Source organism: Embiotoca jacksoni, unplaced genomic scaffold (assembly GCF_022577435.1).
Source record: "Embiotoca jacksoni isolate LCO1_2020_lvr unplaced genomic scaffold, fEmbJac1.0.p SCAF_3, whole genome shotgun sequence".
Classification (NCBI taxonomy): Eukaryota; Metazoa; Chordata; class Actinopteri; family Embiotocidae; genus Embiotoca; species Embiotoca jacksoni.
Genome location: NW_027185381.1, coordinates 7037237 through 7053879, shown reverse-complemented (window position 1 = coordinate 7053879; position 16643 = coordinate 7037237). Strand labels below are relative to the sequence as shown.

At 43.7% G+C, this 16643-nt stretch overlaps 2 protein-coding genes across 3 annotated transcripts; one reads left to right on the top strand and one right to left on the bottom strand.

The window, feature by feature from the left end:
• Nucleotides 1–1505: 1505 nt before the first annotated feature.
• On the top strand, nucleotides 1506–7534 carry skic8 (SKI8 subunit of superkiller complex). Its single transcript, XM_069163144.1, has 10 exons — nucleotides 1506–1944; nucleotides 2031–2058; nucleotides 3135–3240; nucleotides 3439–3611; nucleotides 4432–4580; nucleotides 4832–4925; nucleotides 5912–6005; nucleotides 6198–6290; nucleotides 6600–6678; nucleotides 7288–7534. Exons 1-10 carry the CDS (start codon nucleotides 1933–1935, stop codon nucleotides 7375–7377), a joined length of 918 nt encoding a protein of 305 aa, XP_069019245.1. The 5' UTR covers nucleotides 1506–1932; the 3' UTR covers nucleotides 7378–7534.
• Nucleotides 7535–8356: 822 nt separating this feature from the next.
• On the bottom strand, nucleotides 8357–16050 carry slc25a44a (solute carrier family 25 member 44a). 2 transcript variants are annotated; one of them, XM_069162036.1, is made up of 5 exons: nucleotides 15981–16050; nucleotides 15750–15869; nucleotides 12270–12978; nucleotides 11891–12018; nucleotides 8357–11102 (listed from the first exon to the last, which is right to left on the bottom strand). In XM_069162036.1, exons 3-5 carry the CDS (start codon nucleotides 12901–12903, stop codon nucleotides 10911–10913), a joined length of 954 nt encoding a protein of 317 aa, XP_069018137.1. In that variant the 5' UTR covers nucleotides 12904–12978; nucleotides 15750–15869; nucleotides 15981–16050; the 3' UTR covers nucleotides 8357–10910. The 2 variants fall into 2 exon arrangements, with proteins under 2 accessions (XP_069018137.1, XP_069018136.1); XM_069162035.1 differs by having other exon boundaries at nucleotides 15750–16048.
• Between the last annotated feature and the right edge of the window lie 593 nt (nucleotides 16051–16643).

The following is a 16643-nucleotide window of genomic DNA, read 5'->3' as shown; positions in this document are numbered from 1 at the left end:
GATCATTTAAAAAGCCAAAAGAAGGAAAATGACAATTACATAAAGAGCTGACGAGACTATTTGCAACAATTTTCCATACTAGAGTCGAGCTGTGCTGAAATGAGAGAGCAGAGTCACACAGAGACACATCTGAGGAATATTAGAAAAATGAAAGTGAGATGATTGTATACTTCTGGCAGCTTTATTAGTCATTATTTCTTTTTTGTTATTATTCTGTTATAAATCCAAAATAAGCTTTTGAGATTTGGCTTCAAGTTGTCATTGAAAACTCTGCCCACATGTTTTATTCCATTAGGGGTCCCATTTTCCAATGTAACTGAGTTGGTTCAAGAAAAAAGACTTGACTTCTGAAGAGAAGTGATGTGTCGCCTTTGAGTCTGCAAGCTGTTAACGTGTTTTGTTTTTTATGTCATTTGATGCAAGGTTTTAACATTGTGGGGTTTTACTTTCATTTTAAAGACTTCTACCTCGAACAAAGGAAAGTCTCAAGGTGAGATTGCATTCAAAGGGATTGTATACCCGCATAAAATATCTGCTGCGAGATAAATGTGAAAAATATCAGAGCCATTTTGGGGTTTTAAAAAAAACTCCCACCACTCAAGCTCTCTCTCTCTCTCTCTCTCTTTCCCTGTTCTAAATAGGACATCTCTCATCTTTGTAGTTCAGGTGCTGAGCTGTCAGGAGAATCACACTGATGTCCTTTTCTGTGACGCAAGTGCCCATTTCTACTTATTCCAAACAGATTGGCTGTAATTTTCCTGACTACCCTAATATTGACTCTCATGAAACTTTATCTTGACAACTGTTTTGAGCGTGTGAAGCTCAGGCTGCTGCTGCACCAACTATCAAGATGTTGGAATATTTTTCTACTTCGTCTTCAGGCTCAGGTTTCCATTTCGCTCTGCACCATAGAGGTTTTACTTTATGCCAATATTATTATAGTTAAGGCAGAACATACAAATAAAATACTGATCATACCTTCTGGGCACCTCAGATGCAGAGTCTTTGAAATCTAAAATTTACACGCAACCTGTAAGTGTGTAAATCTAATACAGATTGAGTAAATGTAACACGTTTCATAAAAATTTGGAAATTGTAGTTGGCCCAGGAATAATTCCAAGTCTGTGTCTTACTAAATTATTAATTGATATAATTTGTATAATTCTATTCACAATTACATATTTCTTGCATTTGTTTGTGTTTTATTATCTGTACATTGTAGGCTGCTGCTTACGTCCCTGTCATCAAGTTTGTTACAATTCCCATGTTGATCCTCACACCCAGCGAACTGACTTTTTCTTCACATTTAATAATAGTTTTATTTGTTCAAACGCCTGTTAAATATCAATATCAATCATTTCAAATTATTTAACAAACTCTTTTTTTCAAATCAATTACTTTTTAAGTCAAACCACTGTTTTACAAACGCTTTACCTCACCAGCTCCACAGGCGGCGGTAGAGCGCTTCTTACGTTATTTTTCGAACCGCTCGAAGAAGACGGCGAGCGGAAGTTACATCAAATGTTGTCATGGCGTCTCACATGTAATCCAGTGAGCCTCCGAAATTTGATAAAACACAACATTGGGGATTTTGAAGGTATGTGGGCGTATTTTAATATAATGAAGACAGTTATCCTGCTATACTGAGCGAGAACCTGAGCACATCGGACTTGTTAAGACGGTGAACTCCATGTTGCTGCAGCGCTTCCTGCCGTAAAGAGACAGCCGCTGCTAGTCAGAGCTAACTCGCTTTATCCGTAGTTTTTCTTTTTAAGTTTGTTTTTCTGCATTTGTTCAAACTGCGAAAGTAACTTTGTGGTTGAAGAACCCGTTTCACTGTCATCCGCCCGAGACTCTGCGGCAGGTTCCCAGTTTGAGTGCGTCTCCGTGAGTTAAATCTCCCAAATCCCTCCGACGACCAGGACCGAAGCGATGAGCACTCAAGTAAGAGACGGACTCGGACAGCCTCGTGTCGTCATCCTTTGTTTGCTTGTCTCGTCCAAAACTCTGAACTTGTCCTCTGATTTCAGTACAGCATCCTGTTCAAGCAGGAACACGGTGAGTGACGTCCTGGACACGAACACGTGACGTCACCGCGTCCTTCCGCAGACGTCATGGTTATCTGCACACTGATGTCCACAATTACGACCATTTGTCTTCCTGTCTGTTTCAACCCTCGGTGGCACGTTGTTCTCACTCGGCAGCAAAATTACAGGAAGGATGAGACCGATGGTTTCGTAATATTCAATATTTTTGGAGCACAAAAGACTTGTTTTTTTTTTCTAACTAGATTTGTCTTTTGAAGCTAAAGCCTAATATTTCATCCAACTGTGCCACAGCTCTCCATTATTACATCGTTACACGGGGGGACGTGCTCCTTTATAAACACAGTTAGTTTTGAGTCAGTCACACACTCACGAGAGCACCAAATATTAATATTAATATCAATCATTCAAATAAACAATTGATTTGTTGTTGTTTTTTTAAATTGGGTTTGTAGGCGTCCAGGAAAAATAATGAGTCACAGATTTATCTTTGAAAGTTATAGTATTGAACTTTTCTGCAGTAAAATGTCTAAAGACAACTAGACCTACGTTATATTTACTTCTTACATTGTCCAACGTTTTTCCAACACGGTTCAAACTCAGAAAAATGTGTAACTTTAATCGAGCTGATGGTTCTGCTTCATTAGTTCGCCTGTCAGTGGCCTTCATGTGCACTTGACCACCTCTGCCTGCAATAACTGTAGCAGCTTCAATGGGTCACATCAAGTCACGCGAGTTACTGGGCGCCGGCTCACCACAGCAGATTATTGGGTTTCCATGAGCCGTGCTTCTTCTTCCCTGAAGCCAAGCCCCGCCAACACGGCACTTCAACTGCACTTGTTACTCGGTTCATTATCTCTAAAGGAGACCGAGGAATAACTAATCATAAGAAACGCCGAGATGGAGGAAGACCAGCCGTCACTGACCGCTAAGCTTCACATCAGCTGTTTAATAATGAAAGACAACCGATCCCGTGATCCCACTGATGCCTCACAACATCCTCAAAGTCCACCTGTTGGTTTTGTTTTGATCAACGAAGCTCCCCTTTGTTCTCACATGTATTTTGAACCTGCATGTTTCTCCTCTCAGCGCACGATGATGCTATCTGGACGGCAGCGTGGGGTAAAAGTGAAGCGGACGGCTCAGAAACCATCGTCACCGGTTCTCTGGATGATATGGTGAAAGTGTGGAAATGGTACGTGTGGTGTTTTTTTGTTTGTTTCTCTTCAACCCAACTCCTCACAGCATTTAAGACACTGTACTGACAGCCATTTTGTTTTGATGTTGTTGAAGTGTCAAGTTTTGTTTTATTCTCAGAACTTTACTAACTCCAAAGTTGAGTTGATTTGACTTGACGTGAGCAAATAATCTGAACGTCGCGCCGTCCGTTCAGGTCAGACGAGAAGCTGGAGCTGCAGTGGACTCTGGAGGGCCACCAGCTGGGCGTGGTGTCGGTGGACATCAGTCACAACGGAGCCATCGCTGCCTCCAGCTCCCTCGACGCACACATCCGTCTCTGGGACCTCGAGTCGGGAAAACAGATCAAGTCCATGGACGCCGGTCCAGGTGAGGCTGGTTCTCGGAGGGTCACCGTGGTAACGGGGGGGGGCAGGATGGGATCACGCTCTGTGTGTGACTGATGTCTGCCCGATGACTAATTGGTTTGACCTTGTTCATGTGGTCTTACTCTGTTGTATTAAATGTTCATTTACCTTTTTTAAAAAAATTTTTTTTTAACCTTTTTTCATTTAAATCAGGACACTACAGACTGGGAAACTTTCCTTCAGTTTCATATTTAAACTAGCCTGCAAGGGGCGACATCATCTGGTCTGTTGTGCAGCGCAACAAGCTTGTTTTATTTTTTACACTCTCGTTTAGAGAACCTTTCCCTTCTTCCTTCCTTCCCTCCCTCTCTTCCTTCCTTCCTTCCTTCCTTCCTTCCTTCCTTCCTTCCTTCCTTCCTTCCTTCCTTCTCACAGAAACGTCTGCCTGAGCTGTACTTCATCTAAATACCACGTCACCTTCCATTAGAGACCGTGTGTGGCTCAGTGGTTGTTCTGGCTCGGGGGGGATTACCTGCTGAGTTCTGATATATTTGGACTGGAGCTGCAGTGCAGACTGTTAATCAAACCCTTTGTTTCCTTTTCCTTTTTATAGATTAACATTATGTTGTCGCGCTTAAAAAAATAGTCTCGTCAAAATTGACTGAAGTGAACAAAGAGCACGTTTGGTGTCTTGTTCACAGGCATTTTATTAAGAGACATGAACCGTTTCTAACCTCAACGAGTTAAAAGGTTAGAAAATACAGTAATGCTACATGTTCTCTAGTTGTATTGAGGTGACATTGTGTTCAACGCTCCTTTTGTCCTTCTGCTCTCTTCTCTAGTTGACGCTTGGTCTGTCGCCTTCTCCCCCGACTCCAAGTACATCGCCACAGGCAGCCATCTTGGCAAGGTCAACATCTTTGGTGTGGAAAGTGGGAAGAAGGAATATTCTCTGGACACTCGAGGAAAATTCATCCTGAGTATAGCTTACGTAAGAAACTATGAACTGTCCTTTGTCTCCGCTGGGCGGCGCCTTGTGAAGCTCGGTGTCTCTGAGGGCTGAGACCTCACTGCCTTCACTTTACAAAGACTCATTCGCACCCAGGTTTCCCCTTATTTGAACTCTTAATCTTTTCTCTCCAGGCGCGAAGGTTGGAGTGAAATACTTCATCCAGTCTCAATTCTATGTGGTTGTAAATTATTATCATAACTTTATCGCTCTGATTCCGTTTTGCTCCTCAGAGTCGGGATGGAAAGTATTTGGCGAGCGGAGCCATCGATGGGATCATCAACATCTTTGACATCGCCACAGGAAAGCTGCTCCACACGCTGGAAGGTTGGTTCAGTTATTAACATCCACTATAAACCAGCAATTATTCTCATTATCAAGTACTCTAGTCATGATTTTTTTTGATCAGCGGACGAAGCATTTCAGAAAACGGTCAAACGAAAAGAGACACGGAGACAAATATCTCTGCTGGGCTTTATTGCACGCAAATCACATTTCCATCTAAAAGTTTAGTTGGTTGCATTATATGTGTATATTTATGTTTCCCAACCTACACCTTAGTTTGAGAAAATAGCATATATTATTAATATTTATGAATAAAACTGTCGATCAGTTCCCGTTCTCCAATAAAACAATTGTCCCCGAGCGCTTCATAACAACTGCTCGCTGTATAAAGTTTGATCAAGTACATTTGTGTCCCAGAAGATTACCGTCTCTGTGAACGTAGATTGAGAGATGAAGTCATTGTATTTCTAGAATGGCCTATGATTTTTCTGTATTGAACTTTACTCTCATCTACTGGGTTAAAGATGTTTGGCCTACAGCAGACTGAATCTCACAACGTGTATCAAAGTGAAAAACAATTCATGGGTCCGCTCCAAAATGTGGTGGGTTCTTCCTCGGCCTGCGCTGCACTCATCCACCAAGTTTCAGGAACACCGGACTGATGGTTTTTTTGATAGATTCAAACCGCACTGAAAAACATAACCTCCTCTGTGGAGGTCGAGATGCCAACAACACTTCCCGTGAGGTCAAGATGACGTCTTCACGTCTTTCAACCAACCGTTGAAAACCTAAAGATAATGCAATTTGCAATGATATAAAAACAGAAAAAAAAAGATGATACAAGCACATTTCTGCCCTTTTTGTAGGCTCAATAACTGAACACGGTTTAACATTTTAACATCCTTTAAATCAAGTGCGAGGGTCCTTATTCTGCCAAACAACCATGATAGGATAGAGGATAGAGATCTGCGTTACCAGCGGACTCGGTGAGGCAGCTCTCTGAGTGGCTCCGCCTCCTCTCCCCTCAGGTCACGCCATGCCCATCAGGTCGCTCACCTTCTCCCCGGACTCCCAGCTGCTGGTCACAGCCTCCGACGACGGCTACATCAAAATATACGACGTGTGAGTTGCTCTTTTACTTCTTTTATAGAGAAGCATATTGAACACAATGTTATACAATGTCTGTGCAAAGGATGATCAGATTACGTGGTGAAATAAAGAGGAACTGTATGCAAACAGAACAGCAGAAATGAGCAGCAATGAAGTAAGGAGCCTTTTGTTTGCTCGAACAAACTTGTTGGAATTGTTTTGCAGGCAACACGCCAACCTGGCTGGCACGCTGAGCGGCCACGGATCCTGGGTCCTGAATGTCGCCTTCTCCCCAGATGACACCCATTTTGTCTCGAGGTAAAATAAACAGCGCAGCTTCAGATGCTGCATCGACCGCTTTTAAAGTGTGACGAAACCCTCCGAGACACGTTGATGGACCTGAAACTGACTCCCACGTGGTGCATTATTAGAATATAAAGGCCTCCATCTGTTACACGTCAGCGAGTTGGCGGCGGTGTTTTCCTCTCGTCTGCGTCCTCGTGCTTTTCACTCCCGCCGTGCAAAACCGTTGTCGGCTGAAGCCGTTTTCCCGACAAGTTTCCACCTCCCCGAGTGCCAAGAAAAACTGTGAAACATGTAACACGTGCTCCTCTCTGCTCCCCTCAGCTCGTCTGACAAGAGCGTGAAGGTTTGGGACGCCAGCTCCAGAGCGTGCATCAACACTTTCTTCGACCATCAAGACCAGGTGACCAAGCGGTTATTGTTCAGTTTTTACAACCGAAGCCAACGTGGGAGACTCCCATCGGCCGGAGGTGCTGATGTAATGAAATGAAATGAAATGAAATGAATAGAATAGAAGTGGCCGATCACAAAGAAAAAACAATAAGCCCCGCTGTCATTACATGTCAGTCGTCTGTGGGGAGTTTGATCTGTTCTCCAACAAAGCCTCGGTTTGAAATAGCACGGCGCCTCGGAGACGAGCCCAGAGGCCGTCGAGTCTGAAGTATTGTTTTGGTGCCTCGTCGTCGTGGGACGATTTGCAGCCCATCAGCTTCGCTTTGTTCTTCTAGATCAAATGTTTTTTTTGTTTTTTTTTTCCAGCCTGCATGAGGCCGGTTCTTCTTCCAGCTCTGCAGACTTACCGATCACAGAAACACGCTTTCTTACACCTTTGATTTGTAACATCCACGACCTGTATACTGGGGATGTTTGTGCCGACGTGTGTTTTTAGCTCCTCGCTGTCATTACAATAGTTCAGGACAGAAAACAAGGAGGTTCCTTGTCTGCATTATGGAATCCCACTCGTCATATGTACTCTTTTGTTTTCATGGTGTCTGCTTCCTGCTGTCTTCAGGTGTGGAGCGTAAAGTACAACAGCAATGGCTCAAAGATCATCTCGGCTGGAGACGACCGCGCCATCCACATCTACGACTGTCCCATGTGATGAAGGACGTCCAGGACAGACCGCAGGAGGGAAGGATGTTGACGCTAATCATTGAATTGGATGAGGGGGAAGGAGGGAGGGGGGGGATTCAAGTTGTAAATGTGATGGATTGTTTTGCACCGGCCGGGTACGGTCAAATAAAAGGGTTGTTTTTGTATTTTAGTTTCTTCTGTATTTTTGGAGCGCTTGACAAACCAAAATCAGTTTTAATGTCAGTGATTTAATTTGGTTGCATAATTTCAGGGGGGCATATAATTACACAATTAAACTTAACATCTTCAGTTTTCAGGACAAATACGTGATTTTAGAGGCAGCAGAGAAACCGACAACAGGCAGTCAGATTATCAGATGAGTTAAAAATGTAACTGATGATTTTAGATCATACTGAAAACATTAATGGAGAGGAACAGAAATATTAAGTTTTATACTTCTCCTTTAGCTTCCAAGCAGTTGCTTAAACACCTTTTTATTTGCCTTTTATAACAGATACTTTTTTTTTCCCCCATTTATTTAACTCATGATTAGTTATAATAACCAATTAATGTCTTTAGTAAGTTTTGTATGTCTTTGATTTGGAGACATTACTGTGGGCTCTTTAATTGCATTAGTATCTTTCAGTTTTACTCAACTAATATGATCATTCTAACAATTTAAGCAGTGAAATGCTTGACTGATGAAAAACAACAGGCTATCTTTGTTGGACTTTGTCCTCAATGCTCAGGTACATTGATGAATTTAACGTTTCATGTCTCAACATGTTCCCTCCTGTTTATTGTCATACTATTAAAGAACATTCGGGAAAAAGCAAGAAGAAATGTTATGTTTGGAGAGAACTTGTTTCGGCAGCAGTTTCTTCATACCGGATGTGATCTAATGCTCCCTCCGGTGGCCTGATGGGTGTAGTGCAGCCTGATTTAAAAAAAAAAAAAAAAGGGAACTTCACAAAGTGCAGATTATCTTACTAGTGAGGAACCACAGCGGTGATTCAGAATCCTTTATTACTTTTCATCAAATGTGAACAGGTGGTCGGTGTGTAAAACACATTAAACTGCACATCAAACAACTCTGATATTAACTCAGCATGTCGTCGGTACATTTAAGTGCAGCTAAACACACCATACAAGTAAAAGTCCATTCAATCCTTCAGATGCTGAAAATGATGTCGAGTTCATCATTTTAAATCAATCTGAAAAGTGAGGTTTGCAAGTTCTGCAGGAGTTCATAAAAAAAAGGGCACCGTGTGTGGCCGAGATGTATTGTGGCAGTAAGTGTGAACGTGGCCGTTTGTTCCCTGACGTTACAGTAAACCTGATGTTCCTCACACTCAGGAAGTGACCGGTGAACTGAAGGCAACTGTGTAGTTCAGCTTCCATGTGCTGCCGCTGCCTGTCCTCTTTGTCTTTGTCTGCCGTCGGGTGCTTAAACCAAACAGCCAAGTCTTTCTGTAACGTGGAGAACGCGCTTCTCCTCATTATGTCACCGTCTTCTTCATCTTTTCTTCTTCCGTCATCGAGTTCCACTTTGTTTCATACAGTCGGTTCATACAGACGGGAACAGAAGAAGCGGCCGGTCTCGTCGGCTCGATCCACATGTGTATCCACAAAGTTCACAATGAAACCTGCGCCGGTGACGTCGCCAATCACAGGGCACGGCTCACAGAAAGGCGTCACGTTCAACTCGTAGATAAAAAGACATCCATTTCCTCCCATTGGACAAAATTGAAGCCTAAATATCACACTGCCATCTTGCACAGTGAAGCTGTGACATCAAGGTCCTGCTGAAACACGAGCTCACACCATTGCTGTGCTCCAGATGACAAACTTCCCGTAGTACCAAACAAATACTACTCTTCCATGTTAGGACTCTTACTGGTGTAGTGCAGGAATTTCGACTAGAAGTACTAGTAGTACTAGCAGTACTCCTACTTTGATTAGTAGTGCCGTTTCAATCGGCACACTGCCGCTCTGCACCGAGTGGACATGGCCTCAGCATGTGAACACGTCACCCTCCAAAATATCTGCAGCTTTAATTATTTTACTCAGAAATCAACACGTTTTTATGCCCTCTGTTTAACACTAATACAGATTCTTCTATCCAGCAGCAGGAGAGAGAGAAAAAAAAAATACACATTTCTGGGGGTGTTCAGGAACATCTGCAGCTTCCTCCTTAATATGAAAATTCTTCACGCCGGTGGCCCCGCCCCTTCCTCTGTGGAGCCAAGATGGCCACCGTTTAGGATGGAAGGTGTCCAGCATTTCACACTTCTTTTTCGGGGTGTTTTGAGTGCATCATCCGGGTACTTGCAGTGAACTGCATGTTTCTGTACTTTTCTGATTTTTTTTGTGGATTTTATACACTTTATTAATCCCCGAGGGGAAATTTCTTCACTTCACTTGACAGTGTGAACGCACTGATGCACTCAAAATAGTGACTGTTGGTACGCAAATACACCATCTGGAACACAGCAGGACGCTTCACCCAGAGCAGCTGTCAATCAAGACTTCACGCCCTCTTTTAATAGCATCCAATAACAAATTAAAACCAATCTTATCAGAAAATGAACATGATAACAAACAGCATTATAAGAAGCTGTTCATGTGACTGAAACCAGATTTAAGAAACATTTTTAAAGCATACTTTGTTTTTTTTTTTAGTTTGGCTCATTACCATCCGCTGAGCTGGAGGGGGCGGGGCTTATGACCCGCTGCAGGATGTTTTTCGGGGGAGGTGGGGGGGGGGGGGGGCTGTGATGTTGTCAATCCAGTCTATAATTGAACTGCACATAATTTCAGACCTCTAGAGATGAATATTGCATTTGCTTCACTTCTGTACAATCTGATTCAATTCAAATGTCATTTAGGGGAACTCCGGTCCTTTAAGGTTTTAAACCTTCCCGCGAAGTTGTCCTCTCAGTGGAATGCACTCAGATATGAATCCATCTTCTGCTCCTTCGGGAGCTTTTTTCGGACACAGACAAGACATGTGCGATTCTACATTTTGGCACGTAGAAAAGTCACCGCCGATACTACGACATATTATATTGAAAAACGGTTTGTAATTGACTGTGGAGTAAAATCTGAACCCAGCTGATACACTGAAAATGTTGGCGAGCTTCGGTTGCCGTGGTGCCCAGCAACAAATAAAAAGCCCGTCTTCATAGAAACACAAATTCATTCAGTGCCGTCAAAACATCCCGTGGAGGAGTTATTTACTGGGAAGCAACATATTGTCGTGTTTCAGTGGGTCAAATTTGATCCGTTTGTCTTGTTTTTTTTAAAGTGTTTTTAGTTTAGTCAAATTTAGTTTTGTGGGAAAGCTTTGTTTTCACTTCTATCCTCGCATTTAACAGTCACGGATAAACGAGACAAACACACCTCCAGTTCCCAAATGTACCAAAAGACAAAAAGGTCGGCGCGCTGCTGCGTCCTGGCGTCCGCAGTAAAGCAACACGGGATCTCAGCGACGTGGAGGCGGCGGGCCAGCGGGGAGGGAGGTTCCCGACGCTGGAGACGGATCCGGGTCCCTCTCGTCCTTCACCAGTGTCTCGACTCCACCAGCTCGGCTCGCAGGCTCAGTCGCTTCAGAGTCTCGTATCCGACCACGATGAGCACCGACGTGGGCGTGGAGGCGATGATGCGGGCCGACAGCCCCTTGGTCATCATCCAGACGCCCTCCTCCGCCAGCAGCTGCTTGAACGTCTCGATGACGGAGGAGCGTCCCTCCACCTGCAACGCACGCAACAAACCATCTTTGTTATTTAGGGGAAAAAAAAAAAAAAAACTTTTCACGGCGAGTCCAAAAACTTTAGTCGTCACCGTGAAGACTAAATCTCACTTCATTTCTTTCTGCGGACGGTTCGACTGCAACCTCTCCACTCGGTGAGATTAATGTCAACTTCTGTTGCTGAGATTAAAGAGTAATTTTTTTTAGCGCTCCAGACATCAAAAAAGGGGAAAAGTCTCCTCAGCTGAAGATGGTGTTACGCAATCAACAGCTACTAAATGGAGCTTTTCACCTTCTTAGACAGCTCATTTTATGGTGCGTATTTCTGTCTCGTGAATTTGGTTCAACACCTGAGTCGAGTCAAACAAAGTTCTGCTGTGACAGAGTTACAAAGTACACACACACACACACACACACACACACACACACACACACACACACAGAAACTATTGAGTCATGTTATTGGAAGTGTCTCTCCAGTGTTGTACGATCAACTGCGGTCAGCGTCCAACAGTGTTTCAAAAGTACTTTGCTCCGTCCCACATGAAACACGCCCGGCCTGTCAGAACATCTACACATTATTTTCTCCATCGGCTGATTACCGGTTCTGTCCATCAAATGTCAAACAATTCAGTAACGATCCGACAGCAGCCGGGAACGTCTTCAGACAACCGTGTACGACAAAGAACTTCGCAGCAACAAATACACGATTATTAAAATGAAGACAAAGAGATGTGAGTTAACCTGCGTGGAAAAAAAAAACGCAATAAGGTGACTTTGAGCGTTTTACCTGTACTCTGGCTCGAACAACATCCATGGGGTTGGTGATGGTGGAGGCGGTGGCTGCTGCCATCGGTCCTGCCACAGCCTGTAGTATCAGGTGGGGACACCCACTGGGTGCTAATAAGGACAGCTGCTCTGGGGACGCAAACGGTATGAAAACAGTCATATTTCCTTTAAGAGCAATACTCTGCAGTTGCACATTTTGGAGATGTAACTTCAGCAAAAGCTGCGAGATTAATTCAACTATAACACTTTTAGCCACAGTGACCGAGTCGTGCAGTTTCCTGACCTCTACGTGCGTCTTATTGCTCGTCTTGTTAATGCGAGTGAGCGCCTGTCAGGCATGTGGTGCTTAAAAACAGGTGGAGGACAGTGTGTTGATTTACCTGTATAAAAGTGATAGAACGGCCACCAGAGGGCGCTGTTGGGGATGTACGTGAGCAGCGACGCCACGTAGCCTCTGTAAAAACCCCTGAAACCATCGGCCGCGAATATCTGCACCGTGATGTCGCGGGTCTGCCCGAAAGTCAGCCGGCGCTTCGTCGCCGCCAGCATCATTTTGGGTCTGGCCTTGAAGCGGGTCAGGTGTTCTCCTTGCCCCTGCATCATCAGGTGCTGGGACACCACGTCGATGGGCACGGTGATGGTCTGAGCCACCAGGGACGCCGCCCCGCCGGCCACCACCGACTTCACCGTGTTACTGGGCGAGTACTGGGACACGTACTTGCGCACCAGCTCGTAGGTGGTGATGTAGGCCTGACCCGAGACCAGCGTGAACGTGTTGACCATGAAGCCGCGGTAGAGGCCCTGCACGCCCTCCGCTCGCAGGATCTTGCAGAGGGCGTCGAAGGTGCCGGAGTAGAGGGTCTTCCCCTTCTGCACCTGCAGACGGGTGCGGATGAGGCTGGCTGGATAGACGGTGGCCCGAGTGGTCAGAGTCATGAACACGCCGAGGGAGTAGAACTTCCTCTTGTCCAGGTCCTCCCACTCGATGATCTGGATGGCACCTTTCTGCTGCATGGCGCCGGCCCGGGCAGCGCTGCGCACCCTAAAGCTGCGGACCTGCAGTCGTCAGCTCTGCTGCTGCCATCACACCTGCACGAGTCAAGGAAGTTAAACGTGAGGCAAGTTCTGCTGTCTGATGGGAGATAGCCGGAGCCAGAACTCAGACCCCAGGAGACGCTACAGCAACAGTTTAGAGCTGAAACCATTTGCTAATTCTTTGACTTTTGACAAAATGGAGTGGAAACAGAAACAGAAGTTTCACTCAAATGTCAAATGACTCTAAATTGTATCACGTTGCAGCTTCTAAGTTGAACTGGAGGCCATTTGCTCTTATATCAAATTAAGAACTACTATTTTTAATTCAATGTGCTAAAATACACGCTCCACATTGGGAGCTCAATGCAACAAAAGCCAGAACACCTTTCATTACTGAGATTCAAATCTATTGTTTTTGTCAATGCATATGTTCAATGCAGTTCAATTATATAGCGCCAAATCACAACACAAGTTATTTCATGGCACTGAACACTTTAAAGTCCTGACAGCAGAACTTTAAACAGAGAAACCCAACAATTCCCACATAAACTAGGAGGGAAAAACTCTTTAAGGGAGAAAAACCTCCAACAGAGGGAAGGAAAACTCAGTTTTAACAGGAAGAAACCTCCGACAGAACCAGGCTCAGAGGTTCGACCGGTTGGGCTGAGAGGAGAGCAGAGAGAGAAAAGGACAGCATAGAGATACAAGACATGAACTGTTGGTGGGACCGACAATCACAGAGCAGAGACCAGCTCCATGACGGGACATCTGGAAAAGAAAGGACAGAAACTACACGAGTAAGGTGAACTGAATGGAGACAACAGATAATAAGAACTATGGGAGAGAAGGAGCATGAAGTTAATGAGATGTGATGGTGAGATACGAGTTATAGAGAGTGAAAGAGTGAGAGGAAAGGAGCTCGGTGCAGAACGAGGTCCCCCAGCAGCCTCGGCCGACAACAGCATAACTGCAGGATGGTTCAGGTTCACCTGAGCAGCTCCAACTATAGACTTTATCAAAAAGAAAAGTTTTGAGTCTAATCTTAAAGCTGGAGAGGGTTTCTGCCCCTCCAACACAAACTGGGAGCTGGTTGGTTCCACAGGGGAGGAGCCTGAAAACTGAAGCTCTTCCTCCCGTTCTACTTTTGGAAACTCTGGGAGCCAGAAATTACTAATACTAAATTTCCCCTTGAGGGATTAATGAAGTCTGTCTGTCTAGAAGCAGGCTGAGAGAGAAGATCTCCGTCAGGACGATGTGGTTCGATAAGATGGAACCTGGATATACGTGTTCCTATTATTTGTCAATCCTCTTCGGCATGAAGAAAACCAGAATTTCTGGAGTGACGTTCTGCATTCCTTCTGAGGCCGTTTGTTTCAGTTGTTCTTTGCGTTGCTATAATATTTACTTGAGGTGTTGTTGTGGATATAAGTCAGGCGACATTTTTTGGCCCAGATCATCATTTTCATTTTTTGTTCTTTAGAAACTCTTGCGTGATTTTGGCCGTGTGCTTTCGATCATTATCATGCTGAAATATTCCTTCTTCTCCAAAACTTCTGGAGGCCGCGAGTCATCTCGTCAGCAAGTATTTTAGTATATCAACAGGCATTCATAGTGCCATCTATAAATGTCATCTTCCCAGACCAAAGGATGTGTTCCCAATACTCATCAGGGTTCTTTTCATTTTCTTTAACAATGTTTTTCTTGCAGTTTTAAGCAAACAAGGTTCTTTACGTGGGTGTCTGTCACCTGGACAGACCCGGACAGCGTCCTTCACGCTGTCCGAGCTATCACAGACACTCTGATCTCCACAGATATTAAGCTGTTTTCCACAGCTACATTGTGCATGTGGCGCACTGTGCTTGGATTAATGCCACTATGGCTCAATCTGTATCTCCCGATTACCGCTGCAATTGTGTTTGAACTGATTTTGTTTAGTTGGAAATTAATCTTCCTGTATCTTTCCTCATCTTTGTGAAGTGTCACAATCTTTTCTTTTTTTTTAAACTCTGGAATTTGATTCCATGTGCAAACACGTAGATACACACAAACCATGGAAACCTCTAGTGTTCACGTCATTTTATAACTATTCATTAGGCTGAATTGGAAATCAGATGTGTATTCATTTTGTTTCAGTGATCACAGGTTTTCTAACTCGCGTGTCGGTGAGCGAGTTCCTACTTTCAGATCATGCAAATACATAAAAGAGGGCATTTTAAAAAGCTGCATATTAAAACCTGAATCAAAGTACACTCGATAAATGACCCACTACAGCAGATTTAGGGAATTATTGGCGTCTTGAGTTCAAATTCAGACACCACTACTGTGTGTCCTGACCTGAAACATTTAAGGTCCAAGTCACAGGCTGACAGACCTGACAAAGAGTTGTCACAGCGGCAGGGGGACACGTTGTCGTCTTCCCCAGCAAAACACATCAGACATCCGCGGAGAACAACACAGCGGATTAAACGCGGAACTGCTCTGCATTGATTACATGACGTGAGACGAACAGAGAGGACGTTTGACTGCACTGGCAGCATGTACAGAAACATTAAAAAAATAAAAAATTAAAAAAACACTCTTTTATCCACATTTATATACACACACGTAACATCGCCGTGTAAATGTAAATCGAACAAAATGTTCGATGTCTCGCAGCAGCTGGTGATGAAAAAGAGGAAGCACGTGCAATGTCACAGTGTGTACTCGCCAGCTAACAACACGAGTGCTGTGAGATATATATATATATAAAAAAAATAAAAATAAATAATAATAATAATAATAATAAAAAAAAGAAGATTCAACGTGAACACACCAATTAAACGTACCTGTCTGGGGGTCGCGCAGCTCAGCTTCCGCGCCTACAGTCGCTGTTGCAAAACGGGTCTGCCTCGTTGAACTCGTGCAGTCTGCTCTGCTCCGAGGTGGGTCGTGTCTTTCGTCCATTACTGTTGCGAAGAAACACTGTCAAAGGTGAAAGGTCACGAGCTCCGTTTTACTGCAGCGAATTGTTACAGATGTTCACAAACTTTGACTGGAAAAAAAAAAAAAAAAAAGACCTGGCCAGGAAAGAGTTGTGTCCTTCCTGGTGACCTCTGGAGCTGTTTTTCTTAGCAAGCAGTTTTCTTAATTTGACGATGAGATGTATTCACGGCCCGATACAATCGTAGGAAAGTAGCATTAATCACAATATGACCGTCCTAAATATTACTACATTCAAAATCCAACAAAAGTAATGAGTTATATCAACAAAATGTACACTTAAGTATCAGATTTCGAAATATTATATTCAGTTATATTTTTTTTATTATAAAAATGTACGTGTTCAATAATTCTTGACACAATAGGTACGCAGCATCTTAATTGTTATTATACATTTTTAACTGAAACCATGCATCAGATTTAATAAACAGATTATATGTTTTTCAAATTAGTTTCCAAAGTAGCCTACCACTTCTACTCGTAAAAAGAGTCTGACCAATAAATCATCCAAGACGATATATACATCTAACGATATTTATAGATATTGTTATGTCAGCCAATAAATGACGAGAAATTGGAGAAAAGAAATACCAACCTTGTGTGAAACAGTGTAGGAGGTGTATCTTTCTTTATAAACTAGGAGAACTACAATTTGTATAGGTCACACTAAAGTTGTTATGTGTGACCAGCACTGGAAAAGTCCGAGGTGCCTTGAAGGCAGCGCGAGTTGCCCTCAACTG